Source organism: Engystomops pustulosus, chromosome 9 (assembly GCF_040894005.1).
Source record: "Engystomops pustulosus chromosome 9, aEngPut4.maternal, whole genome shotgun sequence".
Taxonomy (NCBI): Eukaryota; Metazoa; Chordata; class Amphibia; order Anura; family Leptodactylidae; genus Engystomops; species Engystomops pustulosus.
This window is the reverse complement of record NC_092419.1, coordinates 102,592,887-102,620,554: the sequence shown is the minus strand read 5'-3', so window position 1 is coordinate 102,620,554 and position 27,668 is coordinate 102,592,887. Positions and strand designations below refer to the sequence as shown.

The window sequence follows — 27,668 nt, the reverse complement described above, 5'->3', positions numbered from 1 at the left end:
GCCCTCCTGTCCCCATACCAAGCACCGTGACACTAGCGTGCCTAGGCCGCAACCGCCAGCCACTCCGTTATACTGGGCCCCGGCTGCCTCCAGGCACCAAGAAAAGGCTAGGCCCCGGTGGGGGATGTTGCATTTCCATTATCTGCGAGGTGCATCAGCTCCTGTGTGGGCAGCAAATTCTCCCTGTAGCTGCCAGCCAAGAATGTGGAGAGGGGTGCACTTCAGAGAGATGTATCTCTGGCGATGTGACAATAGAACCTCACTTCTTTTTTCCTATGATAGAAGAGAGTCTCCTCTTTTACATAAATCTAAATGTGTGTTTCTAAATGTCAGACATATTAACTGTCAGAGATATTAACTGTTAAAATGCCGTCGGGAGTGATTTTTATATATAAAAATTTCAAGTGAAATCCTCAGTTTAAACCTGAATATCTCTGGATCCCTGGCACCTAGAAACACAATGCCCACTTTGCCTTCCCATAGCGGTGTGGGTGGCATCAAGGGGCAGGCTAAAAGTGTTAAAAACAAGTTGCTGGGGGGAGCTTTCATGTGAATTTTCCCACCCTCCCTTAACTCTTTTTGCAATTATACCTAATGTCACAGCTGGCAGTCTTTTATAAGGGTTTGTGACCTACTTGCCCTCTAAAAGGCTGGTATACTGGTGCCCGGGTTTATCTTTTTGATTTAACAGTGCTACTCTGTGAGTAGAAGTTATTTGTTATAAAGTTTAATAAAGCTGTGGCCGACTTCCTAGTCATCATACCGCAAAGTTTAAAGGTTAAATGGTGTCTGTGGTCATTCTGGCTGGAGTTAAAGGGGCAGTTGGGTGGGCCAATCCGGGTTCTGGAGAGAGTTATGCAGACAGTCTCTATGTCAGTGGCAATATAATACCATCAATGCATGAAATCATTTTCAACAGTGGGAACATATAATAACTTGCTAGGATATTATGCTCATATGTGGAGCGCCAGTGTATGTGGTCAATTGTTTTTACATATTACGGTTATATTGGCTACAGTGTGTGACTGTTACTACTTTATATCGACTATAGTGGGGGCTCTGTTCCTTTATAGTACTGTAAGTACTTGTATAACCCATGAGGTCACAATTTTACAGTATCTCCTTTGTGCTGTGACTTAGTTTTGTTATTTCTCCAATGAGGACCTGACTAACTAACTGGAATAAAGTATAAAAAACACAGAAAACCCCCATATATTTAGTATTGCTGCGTGCCTAACAATCTGTACAATAACTCTTAAGCAATATTGGACTTTCACAGTGAATGCTGAAACCACCTGAAAAACATGCCTAAAAATCCCTACAAGTGTTCTAAAAAGTAAAAAGCCATGGGCCCCAAATTGATGCCACTGAAAAGAAAAACTCTTCTCATAAAAAATAAGCCCCAGCCAGCTCTGTCAACCGAATAATACAGAAACAATACCTCTAAAAATATGACAATGCTAAATGAAATGAGATTTACTCCAAAATTGGCAAAAATAAGAAAATATTTTTAAAATTGAGGTATCATTGTAATTGTAGTGACCCGTAGAATAAAGGTAACACTTTATTGTAGGCTGAACAGACAAAAACAAAGAGTGAAAGGGTTAATATTATCCACTGGGTTACTGCTGCATTAAAATGTACGGGCAAAGTGAAAACTATTGTATAAGACTCATGTCAGGGGTCATCAATTTCCCATTTGTGGGGTCCAGAACCTGACCCCCCGATCACCAGGTCATGTCCTAGTCACCCACTAATATGGCTTCCCTTTCAGCTTCTTCAATATCTTATACTAAGGGTATTATTCTCTATATTTTGCCCCCCGTTGACAGTTTTGGGGGTATCATGGGTGACGTTGGGCTTGAGATTCTAATTTCACACATTCATCTGCAATAAGTAATGAACATGAATGTATCCTAGCAACCAGGTGTGCACCACAATAAGTGTCCCCCTAGAAACATCCTCCTGAAACAGATGTTCCCCCTAGGGTCATCTCATGGGACCTGTATGTTCCTATTCTGACTCCTGCTCACATCACAAGTTATGGAGTGTTAAGGAGATCACACTGGTTTCGGACGCCATCTTGACTACTGTCCGCCATCTTAGATACAGCGGCCATGTTCCCTGACCATTGTCAAGTTAATGTCATGATTCAAACTTCATTTTATGTAACCTGTTTGCTGGCCTGTCAGCTAATACCCTTTGACATTTAATGAGAAGCCAGTCTGTATTATGATTCTGGAGCCCACTTATCATCTCCTTCTCAGGACATTAGTATAAACAATATCTGTGTACAAGGTCTCTGAGAACTGAGCACAATTAATTAACTTTTTTCCCAGAATGTGCTGATGACCAATAGTTTTGGAGTATACTATTCACGCCCCTTTGATGATTCTTCTGTCTGTTATATATTATGCATTTATGATATTAAACGAGAGAAGATCTTGACTAAGAGATTGACGTGTGTCTTGGTCTTTATGTTCAATCATGAAAGGGTTAATTAGTCAAGAGGGCTGTTGGGGCCCTGCATAAAAACTCCCTATCGGTATTGGCGTCCCATTTCTGGGTGGGCTTAGGAGTGAACAACAACACCGAGACAGCCTCTGTGAAGGATCCCCGCCGGCTTGGTGAACAGAACTGACCAGAGCGCTCTCAGGGTAAGCTGTTTTCTTGTCTACCTTGATATGTCACTTCTGGTTCACTAATTGGACGGACCGGGTAAGACTGTCTCTGTGTTATGTATTTGCCACTGTTGTTCACTGTAACCTAAGCTCATAGTTTTTGGCAAAGAACCACTTTGTAAGGTGATTGGACAGAGACTGGACAGAGAGTGGACAGTGACGGATGGTTAGACAGTCTGTGATGTTAGCTGAAGCTGTGGGACGGGAGGGAGTAACCCTTAGAGGTCCACACTACTAAAGTAGGAGATACTTTGTTGTGATTGTCAGATTATCATAGTGTCGATAGTACTGTTTGGCTAGTGTCAATAGGGTTGCCCATAGAGGTATAGAGCTCAATTTGTGCACGTGCAGCGGAGACCCACTCTGTTCAAGTGTGCGTTTATCTTCATTTTGGAAGTCTGAACGACTTTGTGGATGACTGTAAGAACTAGTAGTGACTTGGTAAAGAGTCAGTAAGAGAGTTGACTTGGTAAAGAGTCAAGGAGAGAGTAGTTCAGTAAAGAGAGTTGACTTGGTTAAGAGTCAATAAGGGAGACTTGGTAAAGAGTCCTCTGTGGAAGTCTGGTATCTAGTTTCTTGGGGTCGGTCACACAAGGTGTCGGATTCGTTGTGTCTGTGGGGGACAGGTTTGGCAGTGTTGCAGTTGTATACATTTGTGATGGGAAGTAAGCAAAGTAAAGTAAGCCAAGGGTGCGGACCTAGAAAAGCTACTCAGATTGTGTCCCACATGAAGGGGTAATATGCACAGAGATAGAAGGTTGTTGAGTTAAGTAGGACTGATGGAAAAGTGCAAGTTGACATGATCGGACATAAGGGCTGGTAGTTTTGTGTTGAAATGAAAAGTAGTATTGAAGGTTTGAAGGTTTTGGGATGTGTCAGATGATCTGATGATTGTACAAGTGAGAAAACTTTGCAAACAGACACTTAGAGCCTCTGACTGACGGACGGACTAGGACAGAGTGACAGAAATCCTTCAGAGTGCCCATTGAAGAAAGAGACAGGCGATAAGGGACATTTCAAAGTTTTTGATGTGGAAAGAATTTGAGAAAAAGAGATTTAATTATATTTTCCTTGGAGTGAAAAATGGCCGCTGTAATGCAGACTCCACCGCTGTATCTGGTGGTTAGAGAAGATGACACGCCCTACCATGTTTCAGTGGCAGCCATCTTAAGTTATATTCCCTTCAAGTCCCTGAAAGTTGATTGCTGAACCCCCCCCGGGATTCTGGGTAGACGTTTGAAAAAATGCCGGCTGGTGATATTTCACTGTTTTGGGCGTCTGCTAGGGGTCTTGGAGTGTGGGATGTTGTTTGTTTGAGTATTATTAAAACTTATTTGATACCGACAATTAGAGAAAAATTAGTATAAAAAGTGTTGCAATGTGTCCGGTACATGCTTTCTGGCGTTTAAGGGGTTAACAAAAGGGTGGGGGCTGTTGGAGCTGCGTTTTGTTTTGTAAAGGACTGACATGTAAGTCTAGGGCTTTGCCTGAATGCTGTGTCTGTCTTATCTACGAGAGATGATGTTCACAGAAAACTGAATTTCTCCATATTGAGTTGCTTGGAATCTGTGTTCTGTTATCTTGTGTTTCACAGGCTAGTGCTAATATTTTCAATTGGGAGGGGCAGATCGCTGCGTTTAGAGTTCTCCCTGACAATCTAAAAAAAAAAAAAAGGAGGCTCGAAGGAATTTATTTGGTTGTGGAACAAGAATACAGTATGATGTGTAACCCCCGAACAGACTAAGCAAGAACGAGCCCCCCAACTGTATTACAGAGCCTATGACTGACTTTTGTTCCTTTTTGATAGCTCAATAAAAGTTTAATCCACAGGTGTTCCAGTCTCTGGTGGCCCGAGAGTCATCAGAAGTGAAGGAAGTGTGGAGGAAAGCTGGAGCCCAGATGCCGATGGGACCTGGATGCTGGGAGAGAGGGTGTGCCTGCCCAGAGCCCTGCACCCGACAGTAAGTCAAGTAGCCCACGGACACACACATATCCAAAATGGCCACGCTAGTGCTCATAGACCGCCAGTGGTTTGCCCCGGGCGTTACTACCCCTGTCACTAGACTAGTGAAAGCCTTTATAGTCTGTGCCCGCCACAACCGGGGTAAGGTGGTAATGACCCCACAGAATTGATCTCTTTCCAGGGTGGCCAGAAGCTTTTCCCATGACCAAGGCTACTGCCAAAGCTGAGTCCGGTCGCAGAACCCACTTCACTGGACAGATAAAGACTGAAACCTTGTCCCTCCTGGGTGTAGAACAGACCCTGCACACCCCTTGCCCTTCCCAAGTTGGTGGTGCGTTTGAGATAGTTTAAACGGCACTCTTAACTTAGAGATCCAGGAGGCCAGGGAAACCATGGCGCGAGTGCTTTCCTGCTGCCCACCATTCAGTTAGGACCACCCCCAACAGAAAGATGGGATTGTCCCCCTTTGAAGTACTTTTTGGCTGTGCACCCAGGCTAGGCCTCTACTTCCCCACAGACTACTCGAATAACTGATGGCAGTAAACCAGGTGGAACATGCCGCACAGTTGAGCCAGGCCTTGGAAAAGGTCAGCAAAAGTGTTTCTGATTCCTTTTTCAGATCCAGACAGAGACCTCAGGACGCATAACCTGAAGCCTGGAGACTACGTGGTGGTAAAGAGACCAGAGAGAGAGTCTGGAGCCTCGCAACGATGGTCCTTTCCAAGTCCTGCTGACCAGTGCCACGTCTGTGAAGCTAGAGGGAAGTCAGCATGCTTCCAAGCTTTCTATAACAAACTTATTCTTCTTGCTAGCTGGTCTCTACTGACTGACTGTATGCTCAGGGACACCCCAACCATGACTATAACTGTATCTATAGGGCTGACCAGGATGCCCCCAGGGTAGGAGACTTTACCTACGGTTGGTGCAACACGACAATGACCTTCTTTAACATTGACAGCAAAGGTATCCCTGTATTAGCAGTGTCTGATGTGTACTGGATTTGTGGGGATAGGAGAGTCAGGTCAGGCCTAGAGGCTGGGAAGGTGAGTGCTGTGATAAGATTTGTGCATTCCTTCCTCGTGATCCCCAGGGATAAGGTTGATTAGACACATAAAGAAAAGGTAGAGAATCCCAAAGGATTCTGGAGGTCTGAGAGAAGCACCTAGATGACAACGTTTATATAGATACAGTGGGAGCACCAAGGGGGGTCCCAGATGAGTTCAAGGCCCACAATCAGATATGAACAGGTCTTCCACAGATAATTATTCCCCAGATAGCTATGAGCAAAGATGTTGGTTGTGTTAACTGTTTTTATTGTAATCAACAGAGATTTGTGAATTATATTGGAGATGCTTCCCAGAACCGCATGGCTTTGGACATGACCCTTGCTGAGAAGGGAGGAGTCTGTAAGATGGTGGGAGTGGCTTGTCGCATATACATCCCAGATGACATCGCCCCCTATGGATCCATTACCCATGCTCGTGAAAAGATTGAAGGACTGTCCAGGGAACTCAAGAGAAACTGTGGGGTGGACACTTTGTCCTTCACTTTGTGGGTGGGGGATTGGAAGGGTTTCCTTTAAGTGGGGGGTGATATTGGGGATTGTGATTTTGCTCTTGTCACTTATTGCACGTTGTGTGGTCCCCCTCATCAAGTCCACCATGTCCCAGATGTCCGTCCAGGCGGTAAGAACCAGGACAGGAGAAGTGCCCGGAGCGGAGGATGATGCTGCCTGTTGGAGAACCAGCCTGATAATAAACCTATGAACTAGGGGACTCAGTGATGTGATTTGAGTGTGCGGGCCTGTAACCCCTGAGTGACTGGCCTCCAGGGGATCTGGTGAAGAGTTAACAAGTCCAGCAGGTACGGGCATAGCCTACCTGTGGGTACCTGGAGCTTGAGGAGGTCGCTCAGGATGGAGTTACAGGCCAGCAAAGCTCAAAGGGGGGAATTGTTAAGGAGGTCACACTGGTTTCGCACGCCATCTTGACTACTGTCCGCCATCTTAGATACAGCGGCCATGTTCCCTGACCATTGTCAAGTTAATGTCATGATTCAAACTTCATTTTATGTAACCTGTTTGCTGGCCTGTCAGCTAATACCCTTTGACATTTAATGAGAAGCCAGTCTGTCCTTGATTATATTATGATTCTGGAGCCACTTATCATCTCCTTCTCAGCAAATTAGTATAAACAATATCTGTGTACAAGGTCTCTGAGAACTGAGCACAATTAATTAACTTTTTTCCCAGAATGTGCTGATGTCCAATAACTTTGCAGTATACTATTCACGCCTACTTTTCTGTCTGTGATATTATGCATTTTGGGATATTAAACGAGAGAAGATCTTGACTAAGAGATTGACGTGTGTCTTGGTCTTTATGTTCAATCATGAAAGGGTTAATTAGGACTCACCTTACAAAAGTCAAGAGGGCTGTTGGGGCCCTGCATAAAAAATCCCTATCATGGAGACGTCCATTTCTCTTCACATTTCCCACAAGTTGCTGACAGGACATGACATGGCTTCACTTGATTGAACAATTAGCACTATCTGGTGCGCGTTTCCTGTGCTCGTCCATGTTTCATACAGATGGAGCAGGATTCAGTCTATTTTCTTCTGTAGGAACACAATAAACAGTAAAACACCGACCGAAATTTACCTCAAATCTTTAACAATTAACTGCAAACTTCACAACTTCTCTGACAGAGAGAGAGACACATTGGCATAGAAGTTTTTGGCATAGAAGTTCTGATATAATCAAAATTTCTTGCACACATTTGGGAGTATGCCATCTCCGCACCATGTGGGTGTGGAGGGAAGCGGTGGCTAGTGGAGAGGGCGGGAGCGAAGCCTCTTGATGTATGTGGCGGAAAGGGGCTGGGCGTGGCCTTTATCATATGCCGAGCCTGCGTGTATGATAAATTCCCACATTTTTTTTTACTCAAGTCTTCTCATTTAGGTTCCTCCAAACAATTATTATGTCTTTCTGCTGGGCTTTAGGTCCCCGAACCTATACTGCCCAACCACCTCGGCTTAATTCGGACGGTCACAGATTTTTGGGATTGTCTTACTCTCCTCCTCACACAGATTGGGCCATATTTATTATACGCCGGCAAGCCCCATATGCGCAGCGTTTATGAACATATGATAAGTTGCCAGAAGCAGTGAGTGTCCCCCCTCACACCCCTTCATGCCCCACTGGCGTGAAGGTGGTGGTCAGGGCAAAATAATCGCAAGTGCTAGCAACAAGCTGACGTGGCGCAGAGGCCCTGATAAATATGCCCCATTGAGTTGAATACAATGGTGAATCAGGGAGCTGCCTGGTTCTTTACCATAAAAACTGTGAAAATGTGGATTTCCCTGAATTACCTTAGCTCAGAAGTTGCATCTTTACTATAAGAGCTGTGTGTTGGCAAAATAGTCTTCTTAAAATCTGGTCACGGAATCAACCAAAACTATCTTTTGGTCGCATTTGGTGGAAACTATCATCCAACCAGCCACCTTAAACCGGTTGAATACCGGGGCCCAGAATACCGGAGTGGCTGGCGATTGCTGCCTAGGCAATGCTGTTGTCACGGTTCTTGGTATGGGGACCGGAGGGCCTGGCAGGTCTCCAGCAGGTGGTGTGTGCAAGAAATATGGAGGGAGAGGCTGATGTACTGGTTTTTCCCTGGGGCAACCCCTGAGTGTCTGTAGGATGAGTCCCTGGGTAATGGATAGGAAGCCCGTGGTGCTGACAGCCATATGCAGGAATCAGACAGAGGCAACATTGTGCAAATCAACTTACAGTTCTTTATTAAGCAGCAGCCAAATGGCAGAACGGGTAACAACAGGTTTCAGTTGCTGGAGTGGTCATGGAGAATGGTCTGCAGGAATGGTGCACCGGCCTGATGGTAGATGCAGGCTGGGATACTTGAGGTGGAGCTGCGTCCACATTGTGGAAGCTGCAGCTCTGGATTAGAGTCTCCTGACTCGCCCCAAGTGTCAGGCAGTAGGCCTGAGGCACTATCAGTTCCTGGGATTAGTATCTGTGGCTGCACTGAAGGTGTACTGCACACACTGGATCCTCACTGAGACCATGTGCTTCCACCCAGCAGAGGTTTTTATACTCCCCCTGGTCAGGTGATAGCACCTCTCCAATCACACTCCAGCTAACAATACAACCACATCATTGGATAATTACTTACACCAATTTAACTGTTGCCTTTCCAGGCAGTATCTACAGCTGCAATTACATCATACTCAGATTACAGAACCTTCCTAGATAGGTGATCAATCACCCTAACAGCTCCTGGCCTGAGGAGGGCGCTATTCGCATTGGCAGGGGTGTTACACCTACATCGGGAGTGTCCAAGGGAGAACTATCTTCCATCCACAGCATCGCCCTCTTTTCTTGCAAATCTAACTGCCAGATACCTTCCCAGTGTGGATGAGGCCTGTTCTTTTGGTACCCAGTGACCATGATCCTAGGCCGCAGTCAGCCAACCACTCAGGTCCCAAAAGGTAAATCCAGCTTCCCCCGAGCCCAAAAAGGTCAGGCCTCAGTGGGGGAGGCTGCAGAAGGATGCAGCAACCATAGAATCCAATCATCTCACCTGTCCAAGTGAGCACATTCCCTACACAACATTTTTTGTTTACTCTTTTATAGTAATTGTAGATATTAAAGCAAAAAAAGACATAAGAAGAAGCGATGATTTGATAAAATATACTTTATTTATATTTTATCTTAGTCAAAACAGAAGAAGGTCCATGTAAAGAAGTGTCCAGAGGTAAATACAATGAGATGGATCCGGAGGAGGGTCTACAATATATCGGCTTCCCAGACATATACATCACAGAACATTTCCTCTACAATCATCACTAAATATAAGGTCTAATACAAACTGCCCCAGACTTATTGTAATCTTATCTCCCACACTAATACAGAACATGGCAGCTCCTATAGAAGGTGGGTGACAACCCCTGCAGGACCTATGGTGGTGCCACATTGGTTGTCACCTACATTTTCTACTAACAATTACTTAAGAAACAAGGAGACATATATATCAGAACTTCCCAGAAGAGGATGACTCTAGTACTGAGCCTTTTCCTTACATCACACGTCTGACTTTCATCTCTGATCTCCTGTAGGAATAGTTATGACCCATCCCTGTTTTCCAATTAATCCCATCAGCAAAACTGCCATGATTCCCGGGAAGGTAGAGCCCATTCAGGTTGGAATAATGACATTTATTATACCACCAGGCTCCCTTGAACTCATTCGCACAATTTGTAGGATAAGCATCATTGTCTTGGTCCGGGGTGGAGAACATCATCCCGTTATGAATGGAGAGAGAATCTCCTGCAGCAGGACACAAGTATATTATAGAGACAGCCATAACCTGTCTACCACACATCCACCATTACACCATTGCTTCTTACCTGCATTCCCACCAGTAAAGCCCCCGAGCACCAGCTTGTATTTCTCACTCTCTCCCATCACTTTAAATGAACTGTATTTAGCAAAAGAGTTTATGAAATCAAAGTCCTGGAGATCAATGCGCAGCTCCCAGGTACCTGTGAGGACAGCAAATCCTAAATTATTACAATCTGTTACACCCCAATCCACAGAGATGGAGCCTATTATAGCCTCATAGGGAATTTTATTTTTTTTTCTTAAGCTGCCCTTGAAGAACCATAATTTATTATATCAATAAAAGGCACTGTACAGGGAGGGGAGGAGATAAGCTGTGACATCATCTATTGTCAGTAGTGATGTAATGATGGGTCAGTGTTATCTATATAGAGGTCATTGTACAGGGGGAGGAGATAAGCTGTGACATCATCTATTGTCGGTAGTGATGTAATGATGGGTCATTGTTATCTATATAGAGGTCATTGTACAGGGAGGGGGAGGGGATAATCTGAAACATCATCTATTGTCAGTAGTGATGTAATGATGGGTCAATGTTATCTATATAGAGGTCATTGTACAGAGAGGGGGAGGAGATAAGCTGTGACATCATCTATTGTCAGTAGTGATGTAATGATGGGTCAGTGTTATCTATATAAAGGTCATTGTACAGGGAGTAGGAGGAGATAAGCTGTGACATCATCTATTGTCAGTAGTGATGTAATGATGGGTCAGTGTTATCTATATAAAGGTCATTGTACAGGGAGTAGGAGGAGATAAGCTGTGACATCATCTATTGTCAGTAGTGATGTAATGATGGGTCAGTGTTATCTATATAGAGGTCATTGTACAGGAGGGGGAGGAGATAAGCTGTGACATCATCTCTTGTCAGTAGTGATGTAATGATGGGTCGGTGTTATCTATATAGAGGTAATTGTACAGGGAGGGGATAAGCTGTGACATCATCTATTGTCATTAGTGATGTAATGATGGGTCAGTGTTATCTATATAGAGGTCAATGTACAGGGAGGGGGAGGGGATAATCTTTAACATCATCTATTGTCAGTAGTGATGTAATGATGGGTCAGTGTTATCTATATAGAGGTCATTGTACAGGGAGGAGGAGGAGATAAGCTGTGACATCATCTATTGTCAGTAGTGATGTAATGATGGGTCAGTGTTATCTATATAGCGGTCGTTGTACAGAAGGGGGAGGAGATATGCTGTGACATCATCTATTGTCAGTAGTGATGTAATGATGGGTCAGTGTTATCTATATAGAGGTCATTGTACAGGGAGGGGGAGGAGATAAACTGTGACATCATCTATTGTCAGTAGTGATGTAATGATGGGTCAGTGTTATCTATATAGAGGTCATTGTACAGGGAGGGGGAGGAGATAAGCTGTGACATCATCTATTGTCAGTAGTGATGTAATGATGGGTCAGTGTTATCTATATAGAGGTCATTGTACAGAGAGGGGGAGGATATAAGCTGTGACATCATCTATTGTCAGTAGCGATGCAATGATGTGTCAGTGTTATCTATATTGTGGTCATTGTACAGGGAGGGAGGAGGAGATTAGCTATGACATCATCTATTGTCAGTAGCGATGTAATAATGGGTCAGTGTAATCTATATAGAGGACATTGTACAGGGAGGGGGAGGAGATAAGCTGCGACATCATCTATTGTCAGTAGTGATGTCATGATTGGTCAGTGTTATCTATATAGAGGTCATTGTACAGGGAGGGGAGGAGATTAGCTGTGACATCATCTATTGTTAGTAGTGATGTAATGATGGGACAGTGTTATCTATATAGAGGTCATTGTACAGGGAGGGGGAGGAGATAAGCTGTGACATCATCTATTGTCTGTAGTGATGTAATGATGGGTCAGTGTTATCTATATAGAGGTCATTGTACAGGGAGGGGAGGCGATAAGCTGTGACATCATCTATTGTCAATTGTGATGTAATGATGGGTCAGTGTTATCTATATAGAGGTCATTGTACAGGAGGGGGAGGAGATAAGCTGTGACATCATCTATTGTCAGTAGTGATGTAATGATGGGTCAGTGTTATCTATATATAGGACATTGTACAGAGAGGGGGAGGAGATAAGCTGTGACATCTATTGTCAGTAGTGATGTAATGATGGGTCAGTGGTATCTATGTAGAGGTCATTGTACAGGAGGGGGAGGAGATAAGCTGTAACATCATTTAACATCTATAAGCAATTATAAATTAGACTTCTCTCACATCACCCAATTCTTTCTGCTCTGCCTTAGAGGAAGCTTCTCTTACCTGATGAAGTAATTTTATAAATATTTTCATTCCCCAACCAGAACTCAGATAGACGACTGCCAAATCCTTTCTTGTAAGATTCCCAATTCTGGAGGAAATCCACTGATCCATCATAACGTCTCTGGAAGACCTGAAAGAAACAGATACCACAGCCTAGATTTGTATTGTCTTTAAATTACTGGTGCTATGAAAACCCTCATAATTCATAGACACCTATTACAACACAGGGGTCAGATGTCATTTGGATTGGGCCCCCTATGCCCCTTCTTGTGGTCTGCTTACAAAGCATTGTCTCTCTCACTAGAAGATGATCATGTAAGTAATTAATAAGTTGGCAGCTAGTGAAAGTTTCGATGAGTGATTGACTTTAATATTTTAACAATGAAGGATCACACTTTAGGGTATTATCCGTTCTAAGGGACAGTTCACACAGCAGATATTGCCATGGTTTTTGCTTCAGGAAGATTTTTAAAGAATGCCGGCACGCCTCTCTGAATATAAGCCACGCCTCTCTGAATATAAGCCACACCTCTCTTAATATAAGCCACGACTCTCTGTTTATAAGGCACACTGCTCTGAGTATAAGGCATATTGTAATCTGTGTTGGAAAGCCCAGTGGGAAATTTCAGTTAGATACCACTGTGTGATCTGATCCAAACTAAAACTAAACTAAAAAAGACAAATAACAATGCATGGAAACACCATAAAAGACGTACAATCCAGCCGCCGCCATCAGTGTGCATATCACACAGGACTCGTAGCGGCTGCTTCCCATCAGGATATATAATGTACCAGTCACTCAGGGTAAATCCTTTCTCCAGCAGAGATTTACAGTCCCGGGCAGCTGTAAGACACAAGAAGAGGGAAAAGGAAGGAGACGTGGAAGGGATAAGAACATTATAATATCTTGAATAGAATTTTGGATAGTTTTTTGGCAATAGAGGAATGGGTGGTTGAGTGATAGACGGAGCCTCTCGCTATTCCACCATCACTCTCCATCCTTACATTATTCCCGGCTCTTCTCTACTTTGCTGATCACAGTCCATACAGAATCTTTACACTCAGCTTTACTGTATCCTATATCCATTCCCTGATGAGAACAGAACCTTCTATAGTGGAAGGGGACACTGCCATTTGCAGAAAAAAATACCCATATCCGAACAAAAATGTGTGTGGTAACAGGTTATAAAACTTAGCGTTTATTATTCACAAAACTAAAAATTGTGTAGTAGCGTTGCTACAGAATGCTCTAAGGGAAAAGTGTGTTAAAAACACAGTTGGGTAGGCTCCATGAGTCAGAGGTAAGTCGCCTAAAGGTAATGGGTCACATTGTCATAAACGGCGATCTTGCGACAAATAACCTCTGGGACATGAATGTCTCCACTATGGTAACAATACAATTAGTAGCACTGAGGGAGCTAGGCCAGAGGCTGTGGCGAGTGTGTGTCTGCTAACAGTCACTGTGGTAGATCAAGATGTCCTAGGAGTGTGCAGACAGCCATGGAGATTGCTGACCCTCTAGGAATGTGTGCTAATTGATCATACATTATGACCTGAGCCCTGCGCTATAATGAGACAGCGGATGGGTCACATCTAGACATTCACCCTGTGCTGTCCCCAATGGATCATTGTTCGCTACACTGCCTCTGGCCTAGCTCCCTCAGTGCTACTAATTGTATTGTTACCATAGTGGAGACAGTCATGTCCCAGAGGTTATTTGTCGCAAGATCGCCGTTTATGACAATGTGACCCATTACCTTTAGGCGACTTACCTCTGGCTCATTGAGCCTACCCAACTGTGTTTTTAACACACTTTTCCCTTAGAGCATTCTGTAGCAACGCTACTACACAATTTTTAGTTTTGTGAATAATAAACGCTAAGGCTACATTCACACGACCGTATGACTTCTCCAGTCCCGTATTTACGGGCCGTATATATGTGATGTTTTTCATCCGTATGCAGCACGTATGTAACCCGTATTTTATACGTCCCCATAGACTTCTAGGGCATACGGAACTGAAATACGGGAGAAAATAGGACATGCTCTATATTTTTATACGGCCAGTATACGGTACGGAACGGAGTTAACAACGACAATATAAATGGTCAGACGTATTGTCCATTGAAATGAATGTGGCCGTATGTAATCCGTAAAAAAACGGTACGGTACGGTACGGATACGGCCGTTTTCATACGTCCATGTGAATGTAGCCTAAGTTTTATAACATTTTTGTCCGGATATGGGTATATTTTTTTGGCAGTTTTGTGTCCCCTTGTGTAAAACTCCCGGCCGTGACAATTGGTCCATCTCTTTACAATAAAATTCTATAGTGGAAGTCACTGGTCAGTACAAGGTAATTGTGACTTTTCCATTCTACAATGATCAAGCCCAAACATTCCTGGTGTCCAGGAGGATTTCCTTCAGACAAATCCTATTTGAAGTCCTCACTGCCCCGTTGTCTCTCTGTGGTCCTTGTCTTTCCCTATCCCTGTCTCCTGTCTCTGACTTGTTCCCTTTATTTCTATTGATACGTCTTTTATATAATTTATATTTACATAATTTATATAATTTACTGAAAAGACAAGATTCTAGAAGGATCCACACTCACTGTACAAGACTTCTGGAGCGCCGGGATCTCCCTTATCTCCTGTGTACAGAAGAAAGAGAATATTTTAGACGTTTCTCACAGTTTTATATCATTCACATAATGTGATGAGATGGAAGTAATAAAAGTGAAGACTCTTTACCTTTTGGTCCTGGAGCTCCTGCATCTCCTGCAATAAGACAGAAATTACATTAGATATCTGCATAGAGCGATGTACATCACATAACCTGGAGGAGCTTAGTGATGTTCAGATTTATGCATAAGACAGACCACGGTGATCATCAGTGTGGAGAGAGGTAGAGTATTACAGTGATGTGATGCAACCAGCCATGGTGGTTATTATAGGCGCTGGTATGGAGAGGGCCTTCTAGTTCTAGGAAGTTGACATACCATATACAGGCGGTCCCCTACTTAAGAACACTCGACTTACATATGACCCCTAGTTACAAACGGACCTCTGGATATTGGTAATTTATTGTACTTTAGTCCTAGGATACAATAATCAGCTATAACAGTTATCACAGGTGTCTGTAATGAAGATTTATTGTTACTCCTGGTTCTTATGACAACCCAACATTTTTTAAATCCAATTGTCACAGAGACCAAAAAAATTCTGTCTGGGATTACAATGATAAAATATACAGTTCCGACTTACATACAAATTCAACTTAAGACCAAACCTACAGACCCTATCTTGTATGTAACCCGGGGACTGCCTGCATTTGCATCTCTTATCTATAATCTTTATCTAAATCTAACCTTTCAATCCAGGTGGCCCAGAGCTTCCTATAGTTCCTTCAGGACCTAAAAAATATAAGAAACATTGCATAGACTGTAACACCAAATATTAGAGACCATACATTTCTTATACCCTTTGTAAAGTGCAAATACACATCAGGAGCAATTGAGCAGATACAAGTTGGAGGTGTAGGAATAGATAAAACATTTGCCACACAAAAAGTCTCATGAAATACAAATTATCTGAAGAAGCCTTAGCGAAGAATCAGTAGATGTTACCTGAATACCTGAGCAAAAACTACGTGAAGAAGTCTTCATGCAAACTACCCGAAGATATTTCTGTCCAAATGAGGAGTATTAAAGTATCAGTTGTTACTTCATGGAAAAGTCTCTATAGATTCTACCAGAAGACACTACATTCTACTCAGAGATGTCCTGGTAGATACTATATTGAGAAGTAAATGTTGTGCTGAGATTATGGAGATGCAGCCTAAGACGGTCTCACTGACACCTGAATAAAATCATAGTAGATCCTAACATTAATTAACCCCTTAGCGCTCCGCGCCGTAGCTGTACTGCGCAGCTTCCGACGATTAGCGCTCAGCGCAGTACAGCTACGGCGCGAGCGCATACTATTTTAGAATTGTCACCACGTCTTGCGACGTGGTGACATCGGGATGAGATTTGGGTGACAGAGGCAGGAGGAGTTCCTGTCTCTGTCACCCGACCAATCAAATCGGTCCCGCCCGCCGATCGCCGTGATTGGCCAGTCAAACCTGACTGGCCAATTACGGCGATTTTAGGCTAAAAAACGTGGTTTTAGCCCTTTCCTCTTCCTCCAGCGGAACCATTTTGGTTTGGTATCGCTGGAGAGAGGAGAGAGCGTTACTGTGTACACCAAAATACACTTTTACACTATAAATAGTGTTCTGATCCTTATCTGATCCCTATTGTTCCCTACAAATTCCCATCCCTATCTGTTTTTTCCTGTGTCCTGTGTGTTCCCTGTGTGATCGCCTTGTGTGATCCCACGTGTCTTCCGTTTTTCCCTGTCTGTCCCTTCTGAACCCAAACGCACTTTTCAGTGCGCTGTGTTAGCGCTGTTCTGCACTGGACGCACTTTTCAGTGCGCCGTGTGAATAGCGCTGCACAGAATCTTTTAGCAGTCTTAGCGGTAGTTAGTTTGTCTTAGGGCAAGCTAGGTGCATTTGTAGCGCCCTTTTGCGCGGTGCACATAGGTTTTTTTAGCGCCGTAGGTGTACCCGTAGCTACTTTTTGTGTGTGCCATCTGTGCGGCTGGTCCGTGTGGTTTGGTGTGCATTATCTTTTTTTTTGTGTGCTATCTGTGCGGCTTGTCCGTGTAGTTTAGTGCGCATTATTTTTTTTGTGTGCTATCTGTGCGGCTTGTCCGTGTAGTTTAGTGCGCATTATTTTTTGTGTGTGCCATCTGTGCGGCTTGTCCGTGTAGTTTGGTGTGCATTACCTTTTTTTTTGTGTGTGCCATCTGTGCGGCTTGTCCGTGTAGTTTAGTGCACATTATTTTTTTTGTGTGCTATCTGTGCGGCTTGTCCGTGTAGTTTAGTGCACATTATTTTTTTTGTGTGCTATCTGTGCGGCTTGTCCGTGTAGTTTAGTGCACATTATTTTTTTTGTGCTATCTGTGCGGCTTGTCCGTGTAGTTTAGTGCGCATTATTTTTTCTGTGCTATCTGTGCGGCTTGTCCGTGTAGCTTAGTGCACATTATTTTTTGTGTGCCATCTGTGCGGCTTGTCCGTGTGGTTTGGTGTGCATTATCTTTTTTTTTTGTGTGCCATCTGTGCGGCTTGTCCGTGTAGTTTAGTGCACATTATTTTTTTTGTGTGCTATCTGTGCGGCTTGTCCGTGTAGTTTAGTGCGCATTATTTTTTTTGTGTGCTATCTGTGCGGCTTGTCCGTGTAGCTTAGTGCGCATTATTTTTTGTGTGTGCCATCTGTGCGGCTTGTCCGTGTAGTTTGGTGCGCATTATCTTTTTTTTTGTGTGTGCTATCTGTGCGGCTTGTCCGTGTAGTTTAGTGCACATTATTTTTTGTGTGTGCCATCTGTGCGGCTTGTCCGTGTAGTTTGGTGTGCATTATATTTTTTTTTTTGTGTGCCTGCTAGACGGTTTATCCGTGTAGTTTGGTGCACATTATCTAATTTTTCTAGTTCTATATTTTTTTTGTGTGCAATGTCTCAGAAGACATACACCGTGTTGGAGGCATATAACATGCTTGCCTCTGACACCGAGTCAGCTAGTGGGGATGATGGTCCCTTTTACTTATCATCATCCTCCTGCTCATCTTCCAGTGACCTGGAAGGACCCCCAAGAAGGCGCCGTAGGGTTCCAGGGACTTCTGCAGGAGAAGTGCCTGGGACTTCTGCAGGAGAAGTGCCTGGGACTTCTGCAGGAGAAGTGCCTGGGACTTCTGCAGGAGAAGTGCCTGGGACTTCTGCAGGAGAAGTGCCTGGGACTTCTGCAGGAGAAGTGCCTGGGACTTCTGCAGGAGAAGTTTCTGGGACTTCTGCAGGAGAAGCGTCTGGGGCTTCCACTGACCCCACATGGGTAGCCCCAGATAATTATACCCCTCAGGTCCCTGACTTTTTGGGCCATCCTGGAATTAACTTTGACACGACAGGGATCAGAGCTGTGGACTTTTTTAAGTTTTTTTTTGATGAGGAGCTGCTGAATATTATTATATTTCAGACAAATCTCTACGCTGCACAACATATTGCCCAAAACCCCACATCCTTTTATGCACAACCCTACAGGTGGACCCCTGTCACTGCAGCAGAGATGCACAAGTATTGGGGCATAATACTCCTTATGGGGATAGTAAAGAAGCCTTCAATCAGGGACTACTGGAGCACAGATATACTGTACCACACCCCCATGTTCCGCATGGCAATGAGCAGGATGCGCTTTGAAGCCATCCATAAGTTTTTGCACTACACTGACAACACACAGTGCCCACCCAGAGGTGACCCCAGTTATGATCGGTTATTTAAGGTCAGGCCCATATTAGATCATTTTAGTGCCAAGTTTGCCCAGGCATATACCCCCGCCAAACATGTGAGCATAGACGAGTCCCTAGTACAATTCAAAGGGAGACTTCACTTCCGCCAGTACCTGCCCAATAAGAGGGCAAGATATGGTGTGAAGATGTATAAGCTGTGCGAAAGTTCATCAGGGTACACATACAAGTTCAGGGTATATGAAGGGAAGGACTCCACTATAGTGCCCCCAGAATGCCCCCCCTTCCTAGGTGTTACAGGGAAGATAGTGTGGGATTTAGTGCACCCACTGCTGGACCAGGGCTACCACCTCTACCTGGACAATTTCTACACCAGCACCACCCTGTTCAAGTGCCTCACTTCCAGAAATACTGCGGCATGCGGCACTGTACGCAGAAATCAGAAAGGTCTCCCTAAGTCGCTGCTTGGGCAAAAACTTAAAAGGCACGAAAGCAGGGCACTATGCAGCGACTCAGTATTGTGTGTTAAGTACAAGGACAAGAGAGAAGTCCTTGTATTAACCACAATACATGAGCACACCACCACCCCTGTACCAGTACGAGGTGCCAGTACAGAAACCCCCAAGCCAGACTGTATTTTAGATTATAACAAATACATGGGAGGGGTGGACTTGTCTGACCAGGTGCTTCAGCCGTACAATGCCATGCGGAAGTCGAGGGTGTGGTACAAGAAGCTGGCCGTGCACATGATGCAGATGGCATTGTATAATGCCTATGTGCTGCATCGATATGCCGGCCAGAGGGGAACTTTCCTGGAATTTCAAGAGGTGGTAATAAAGTACTTTCTTTTTGGAGACCAGGAAGGGGGGAGTGCTAGCACATCTGGAAGTGAGGCCACATCACGTATTGTACCAGGGCAGCACTTTCCAGGAGTAGTTCCCCAAACAGCCAGCAAGGGAAGGTCACAAAAAAGGTGCAGGGTGTGCTCCAAAAATGGCATTAGGAAGGACACCATTCATCACTGTGAGACATGCCCAGAAAAACCAGGGTTATGTATGAAAGATTGCTTCCGAATTTATTGTTACCTTGACGCACAGCTTATACATCATGCCGCATGCCGCACCTTCCCTTCTAAGCCCTGCCATGTGCCCAGCCTGTAGATTACTGCCCCGTATGCTTTACCCAGGAAAACATGCATCATGATTTTTAGGGTGTTTGTCTCCCATGGCAGCAGCTGGGCAAGAAATGACATAATGGATATTTTTTACTATGCACTATCCATTATGCACTTTTTCAGGGGTCCACCTGTGGGGTTAAAATGCTAACTATACCCCTAGATTAATTCATGGAGGGGTGTAGTTTCCAAAATAGGGTCAGTTCTTAGGGGTTTCTACTGTACTGGCCCCTATTGGCATCTACAAATCTTTCATGATGCCAAAAAGAAAAAAAAAAATGTACAATGTCTGTGCTCCAACATGTTATTCCCTTTTGAGCCCTGCCTTGTCTCCATCCTACAGATTATTGCCTCCTATGGGGTATTGCCCTAACCGGGGTAACCCGCAGAATGATCTTTGATGTGTTTTTCCCCAGTGGCATGAGTTGGGCAAAATACTTTTGTCACTTCAATGGCATATTTGATAAATTGCAATACAATTGTTTCTCTGCACTACTCACTTTGTATTACATTTGAGCCAGCACCTTAGGGGTTAAAATGCTCATACAAGCCTACATACATTCTTTGAGGGGTGCCCTTTCCAAAATGGGTTCACTACTTGGGGGTTTCTATTGTACTGGTACCTCGGGGGTACCCCCCATTACCAATCTAGTGAAAACGAAGCTTGAAAACCTAAATTGTGCTTCTTTCTTCCTGACCCCTGCCGTGTGCCCAGCCTGTAAATTATTGGCACATGTGTGGTATTGCCGTACTCGGGACAACCCGCAGAATGATTTTTGGGGTGTTTGTCTAAAGTGGCATGGATTGGGCACAGTACATGAGGCACTAAAATGACATTTTTGAGATAAAAACACAATTTTTACTCTGCACCATTTACTTTGCACTCAATTTTGGCCAGCGTGTTGGGGGTTAAAATGCTCATACAAGCCTACATACATTCTTTGAGGGGTGCCCTTTCCAAAATAGGTTCACTATTTGGGGGTTTCTATTGTACTGGTACCTCGGGCGTACCCCCCATTACCAATCTAGTGAAAACGAAGCTTGAAAACCTAAATTGTGCTTCTTTCTTCCTGACCCCTGCCGTGTGCCCAGCCTGTAAATTATTGGCACATGTGTGGTACTGCCATACTCGGGACAACCCGCAGAATGATTTTTGGGGTGTTTGTCTAAAGTGGCATGGGTTGGGCACAGTACATGAGGCACTAAAATGACATTTTTGAGATAAAAACACATTTTTTACTCTGCACCATTTACTTTGCACTCAATTTTGGCCAGCGTGTTGGGGGTTAAAATGCTCATACAAGCCTACATACATTCTTTGAGGGGTGCCATTTCCAAAATAGGTTCACTACTTGGGGGTTTCTATTGTACTGGTACCTCGGGGGTACCCCCCATTACCAATCTAGTGAAAACGAAGCTTGAAAACCTAAATTGTGCTTCTTTATTCCTGACCCCTGCCGTGTGCCCAGTCTGTAAATTATTGGCACATGTGTGATATTGCTGTACTCGGGACAACCCACAGAATGATTTTTGGGGTGTTTGTCTAAAGTGGCATGGGTTGGGCACAATATATGACGCACTAAAATGACATTTTTGAGATAAAAACGCAATTTTTACTCTGCACCATTTACTTTGCATTTAATTTTGACCAGCGTGTCGGGGGTTAAAATGCTCACCACAACCACCGATAAATTCTTTGAGGGGTCTAGTTTCCGTAATGGTATCATTTATTGGGGGTTTCTATTGCACTGGCACCTCACGGGCCCTGCCAACATGACATGGCACTCCAAATCCAAACATGTGAAAACGGAGCTGTAAAATCAAAATTTCACTCCTTCCGTTCTCATCCCTTCTGTGTGCCCAGTCTGTAAATTATTGGCACATGTGTGGTATTGCTATACTCAGGACAACCCGCAGAATGATTTTTGGGGTGTTTGTCTAAAGTGGCATGGGTTGGGCACAGTATATGAGGCACTAAAATGACATTTTTGAGATAAAAACGCAATTTTTACTCTGCACCATTTACTTTGCATTTAATTTTGACCAGCGTGTCGGGGGTTAAAATGCTCACCACAACCACCGATAAATTCTTTGAGGGGTCTAGTTTCCATAATTGTATCATTTATTGGGGGTTTCTATTGCACTGGCACCTCACGGGCCCTGCCAACATGACATGGCACTCCAAACATGTGAAAACGGAGCTGTAAAATCAAAATTTCACTCCTTCCGTTCTCATCCCTTCTTTGTGCCCAGTCTGTAAATTACTGGCACATGTGTGGTATTGCCGTACTCGGGACAACCCGCAGAATGATTTTTGGGGTGTTTGTCTAAAGTGGCATGGGTTGGGCACAGTATATGAGGCACTAAAATGACATTTTTGAGATAAAAACGCAATTTTTACTCTGCACCATTTACTTTGCATTTAATTTTGACCAGCGTGTCGGGGGTTAAAATGCTCTCCACAACCACCGATAAATTCTTTGAGGGGTCTAGTTTCCATAATGGTATCATTTATTGGGGGTTTCTATTGCACTGGCACCTCACGGGCCCTGCCAACATGACATGGCACTCCAAATCCAAACATGTGAAAACGGAGCTGTAAAATCAAAATTTCACTCCTTCCGTTCTCATCCCTTCTTTGTGCCCAGTCTGTAAATTACTGGCACATGTGTGGTATTGCCGTACTCGGGACAACCCGCAGAATGATTTTTGGGGTGTTTGTCTAAAGTGGCATGGGTTGGGCACAGTATATGAGGCACTAAAATGACATTTTTGAGATAAAAACGCAATTTTTACTCTGCACCATTTACTTTGCATTTAATTTTGACCAGCGTGTCGGGGGTTAAAATGCTCACCACAACCACCGATAAATTCTTTGAGGGGTCTAGTTTCCGTAATGGTATCATTTATTGGGGGTTTCTATTGCACTGGCACCTCACGGGCCCTGCCAACATGACATGGCACTCCAAATCCAAACATGTGAAAACGGAGCTGTAAAATCAAAATTTCACTCCTTCCGTTCTCATCCCTTCTGTGTGCCCAGTCTGTAAATTATTGGCACATGTGTGGTATTGCTGTACTCAGGACAACCCGCAGAATGATTTTTGGGGTGTTTGTCTAAAGTGGCATGGGTTGGGCACAGTATATGAGGCACTAAAATGACATTTTTGAGATAAAAACGCAATTTTTACTCTGCACCATTTACTTTGCATTTAATTTTGACCAGCGTGTCGGGGGTTAAAATGCTCACCACAGCCACAGATAAATTCTTTGAGGGGTCTAGTTTCCGTAATGGCATAATTTATTGGGGGTTTCTATTGCACTGGCACCTCACGGGCCCTGCCAACATGACATGGCACTCCAAATCCAAACATGTGAAAACGGAGCTGTAAAATCAAAATTTCACTCCTTCCGTTCTCATCCCTTCTGTGTGCCCAGTCTGTAAATTATTGGCACATGTGTGGTATTGCTGTACTCAGGACAACCCGCAGAATGATTTTTGGGGTGTTTGTCTAAAGTGGCATGGGTTGGGCACAGTATATGAGGCACTAAAATGACATTTTTGAGATAAAAACGCAATTTTTACTCTGCACCATTTACTTTGCATTCAATTTTGACCAGCGTGTCGGGGGTTAAAATGCTCACCACAACCACCGATAAATTCTTTGAGGGGTCTAGTTTCCGGGGGGGTTTTTGGGGGGTTTTCTATTGTACTTTTACTTCAGGGGCTCTTCAATTACACTGTGGCACCACAAAATATTTGCTGCCAAATTGGCCTTCCAAATTCCCAGTATCGCTAACTCTGTTCTGGACATCGCTGTGCGGGGAAACAGCAGCTGACATCCACATGTCTGGTATTGCCGTACTCGGAAGAAGCAGGGCAAGAAATTAGGAATATATATTTACCTCAAATTCCTTCTGAATGTATCCGTTTTAGGGCTAAATTGGAAAGATTGAAATCAAAAATTGAAATTTCAAAATTTCCACTCCATTTTCATATGCTTCCGGAAAAATAATTAAAGGGTTAACAGACTTCTTAAATGCTGATTTGAATAGGTTGAGATGTTAGGTTCATAAAATGGTGTTACTTGTGGGGGTATATAGTACATAAGTCTTTATAGGGCACTTCCAAACTGAATTGATCACCAAAAAGTTCGCATTTTTCAAATTTCAAGAAAATCTGAGAAGTTGCTACTAAAACTTCAAACCTTCTCACATCCATAAAAATAATGGAAACGTAAAACAAATTATGGATATAAAAAGAAGACCAATGGCAAAAGGTTTCTATCAAAAAAAATTTGTGGTATCACTTTTTGTCTAAAAATTATAACATTTGAAACTTTGAAAATAGTCATTTTTTTCAAATTTTTCCTAAATTTTTGAATTTTTACCCCCCAAAAAAGGAACGGATCACCGAAATGACACTACTAACATAAACTACAATGTCTCACGAGAAAACAATCTCAAAATCACAGAGATATCTTAAAGCGTTGAAAAGTTATTACCACAGGAAGAGACACTGGTCAAATTTCCAAAAAAAGTTGCGAGCCTTAACCTGCAAACAGGCTGCGTCCTTAAGGGGTTAAAAAATGGAGACTAGAATAAATACTTGATAGCGACGTTTCAGTATAGTCAACCTGTCAAATTTTCTGTAAGTACAGTTCTTAAGTACATTAGTCTGCGGCATATGAAGCTGCAGTCACACGCGGTGTTAACACATGTCACGACATAGGGAATTTGCCTAAGTGCATTGCTGTCAACATGGAGTTTACAAAATGCATTTATTAACAAGATGTTAACATACATGTTAACATAGCGTTAATACCTGTGTGTGTTAATGCATTGTTAATATTGCATTAACACATATGTTTTGTAAATGACATGTTGACAGCAATGTAAGTAGGCAAATCTGCTCTTCTCAGCTGTTGTGATGCGTGCATGACCTCACCCTTGGAAGTAACCAATACATTTTAATGAATGCAAAAATCAATTTAAAAAAATGCCCAAACTTTCAATGTCCTACAGCAGTGATGGCGAACCTATGACACGCGTGTCAGCACTGACACGCGTAGTCATGTTCGCTGACACGCTGGTCGTGGCTGTGTGGCCGGTCTCCGTTGTCCGTGGGCGGTCGGCAGTGCAGGTGGGCGGGCGATCGGCCGTGCAGGTGGGCGGGCGGGCGGTCGGCCGCGCAGGTGGGCGGGCGGGCGGCCGTGCAGGTGGGCGAGCGGGCATGTGGGCGGACGCTCGATCATACGGCGCTGCTTCTGTCCTCCCATCCTGCTCTGCGGAGGCCGCGCACTCCGCACGTCAGAGCGTGGAGACAGAGCAGCCCCGGCAACTTGTGCTGTGCCTGCTGCAGCCCACTCAGCTCCAGCCTCTTCTCCAGGCCCCGACGCCCTGTGCTCCGGCATGAGAAATAGTCAGTCCGCACCTAAGCACAAAATACCTCTCCTCGGGGGGGTGGAGGGGTTTTGGGGGGGGGGCAGCGGCCTGTAACTATACTGGGGGGGGGCCGGGCCTGTAACTATACTTGGGGGGCCGGGCCTGTAACTATACTGGGGGGGCCGGGCCTGTAACTATACTGGGGGGGCCGGGCCTGTAACTATACTTGGGGGGCCGGGCCTGTAACTATACTGGGAGGGCCGGGCCTGTAACTATACTTGGGGGGCCGGGCCTGTAACTATACTGGGGGGCCCTATGACAATATTGGGGAGGGGGAAGTCCCTGTGACTATACTGGGGGGGCCCTATGACAATATTGGGGAGGGGGGGGCCCTGTGACTATACTGGGGGGCCCTGTGACATTATTGGGTAGGGGGGGAGACCCTGTGACTATACTGGGGGCCCTATGACAATATTGGGGAGGGGGTGGCCCTGTGACTATACTGGGGGGCCCTGTGACATTATTGGGTAGGGGGGGGAGGCCCTGTGACTATACTGGGGGCCCTATGACAATATTGGGGAGGGGGGAGGCCCTGTGACTATACTGGGGGCCCTATGACAATATTGGGGAGGGGGAGGCCCTGTGACTATACTGGGGGGCCCTATGACAATATTGGGGAGGGGGGGGCCTGTGACTATACTGGGGGGCCTGTAACTATACTGGGGGGCCCTATGACAATATTGGGGAGGGGAATTCCCCCTCCCCCTCACTTATCTTAGTTCATGGCACCGCACACAAGTTAAATAACAGCAAGACCAACAAAAGAAATCAACTGACAGATTAACAAAGAAGTCACTAAGCAGGTAAGTTAAATAATTATACATATTTGTTATTTAAACTCTAAATATCACAAAATTAGGGTTTTTTTTCTAAAGGTGACACACCACCCGAGTTATGCTGTTTTTTTTGGCGAATTTTGACACACCAAGCTCAAAAGGTTGCCCATCACTGTCCTACAGGTTTATGTGCAAAATTGTAAACATTTAAAGCATGTGAAATAAATCCAATTTACATGTTAAAACAGGGTCCGTGATAACAGGTGCAGATTTGACTCAAAAAGTCGGAAAAATAAGCAATATAAATACATAAGTGAGAAGCCGCATGGGACATCTGAAAAGTATACATAAGGTACAAGGTTCAGACCAAGGTGTACTTGAAAAATGACAGCAAAAGTCGCAGTGAAAAGTTGCAAAAACGACAAAAGTTGCAAAAATGAGACAATTAAACAAGTAGAAATAAAGATACATATAACTGAGTGTATAACTTATACAATAATATAAGTAATCACTTTTGATTTTCTTGTACTTTAAGATATATATAATGGACAAGAAGTGCAATGATCATAATATAAGAAACTCTGACCTCTCTCCCCTGGTGGGCCACACTCTCCTTTCTCTCCTTTCTCTCCTTTGGCACCTGGAGCTCCAGGACATCCTCGGAGAACGGTCAGACACTCTGAGCCGCCTGTAAATGATCAAAATTTCTAAATTTGATAGATTTAAGGAAAATTGAAAGATACCAGAGACATATTAGATACATTTTCCTATCCGTATATGTGACATATATTCATTCATGAAAAGCATAGATTATGTTTGAAAATCCCATAAACATTGGACAATGCCAAACATGGATTATATTTTTTCTTGACCCCGAGTCACTCACTTACCTGGACATGTGTCTTCAGCATTACCAAAAGTAATGGCCAAGAAGAGGACCATGAATGTTGAGGAGAACATCTCACCGATGATATCTGTACTTGGATCTGAATCTGGTCTGTACAATCGGGAGCTCCCTATTTATGTGTCAGGGTTAACTCCTTGATGAGATCTAATTGTTTTTACGGTTGTAATTCTATATGGTTGTCCTTCCAGAAAAACCGTTCAGTCGCTCTTTGACAAGAACAACAAGAATGTCTACTTTGTCATATCTACTATTAAAGCAAATAATGGACTTTGTTACATGAGTTATTGTGATTCTGCCCTTGATGTTCAATGTCACTAATGGAGGCCAACCAGTAATGTGTGCAGACCATTTTTCAGACTGGGGCATGGTAGGCTAAGTATGTAGCTAATGTGCCAACCATTACTTAAGTGATATGGACTGGAGCTCTGGTGTGGCCAGTGTTTAAGGCAGTGATGGCGAACCTATGGCACGGGTGCCAGAGGTGGCACTCAGAGCCATTTCTGTGGGCACCCAGGCCATCACCCCAGGACAGAGTTCACCAAATAGGACCAAATCTTGCAGCAGTCCCAGGCAACTTAAGTGACACTTCATTGGCTGTTTGTAACTGCGGGAAAAGTAAAAAGGTGTTGACAGAACTGCATTATCTGTGTAGGTCATCCTGCTGGACCCACCATTCTTTCTCTACAGAGAG

At 44.1% G+C, this 27,668-nt stretch overlaps 1 protein-coding gene across 1 annotated transcript; it reads right to left on the bottom strand.

Moving 5' to 3' along the window:
- Window positions 1–9,395: 9,395 nt before the first annotated feature.
- LOC140076472 (ficolin-2-like) lies at window positions 9,396–27,030 on the bottom strand. The gene is made up of 9 exons (XM_072122999.1): window positions 26,961–27,030; window positions 26,657–26,758; window positions 15,706–15,750; window positions 15,089–15,115; window positions 14,950–14,988; window positions 13,056–13,183; window positions 12,340–12,469; window positions 10,066–10,200; window positions 9,396–9,985 (listed from the first exon to the last, which is right to left on the bottom strand). The coding sequence occupies exons 1-9, from the start codon at window positions 27,028–27,030 to the stop codon at window positions 9,735–9,737; spliced, it is 927 nt and encodes a 308-aa protein (XP_071979100.1). The 3' UTR covers window positions 9,396–9,734.
- Between the last annotated feature and the right edge of the window lie 638 nt (window positions 27,031–27,668).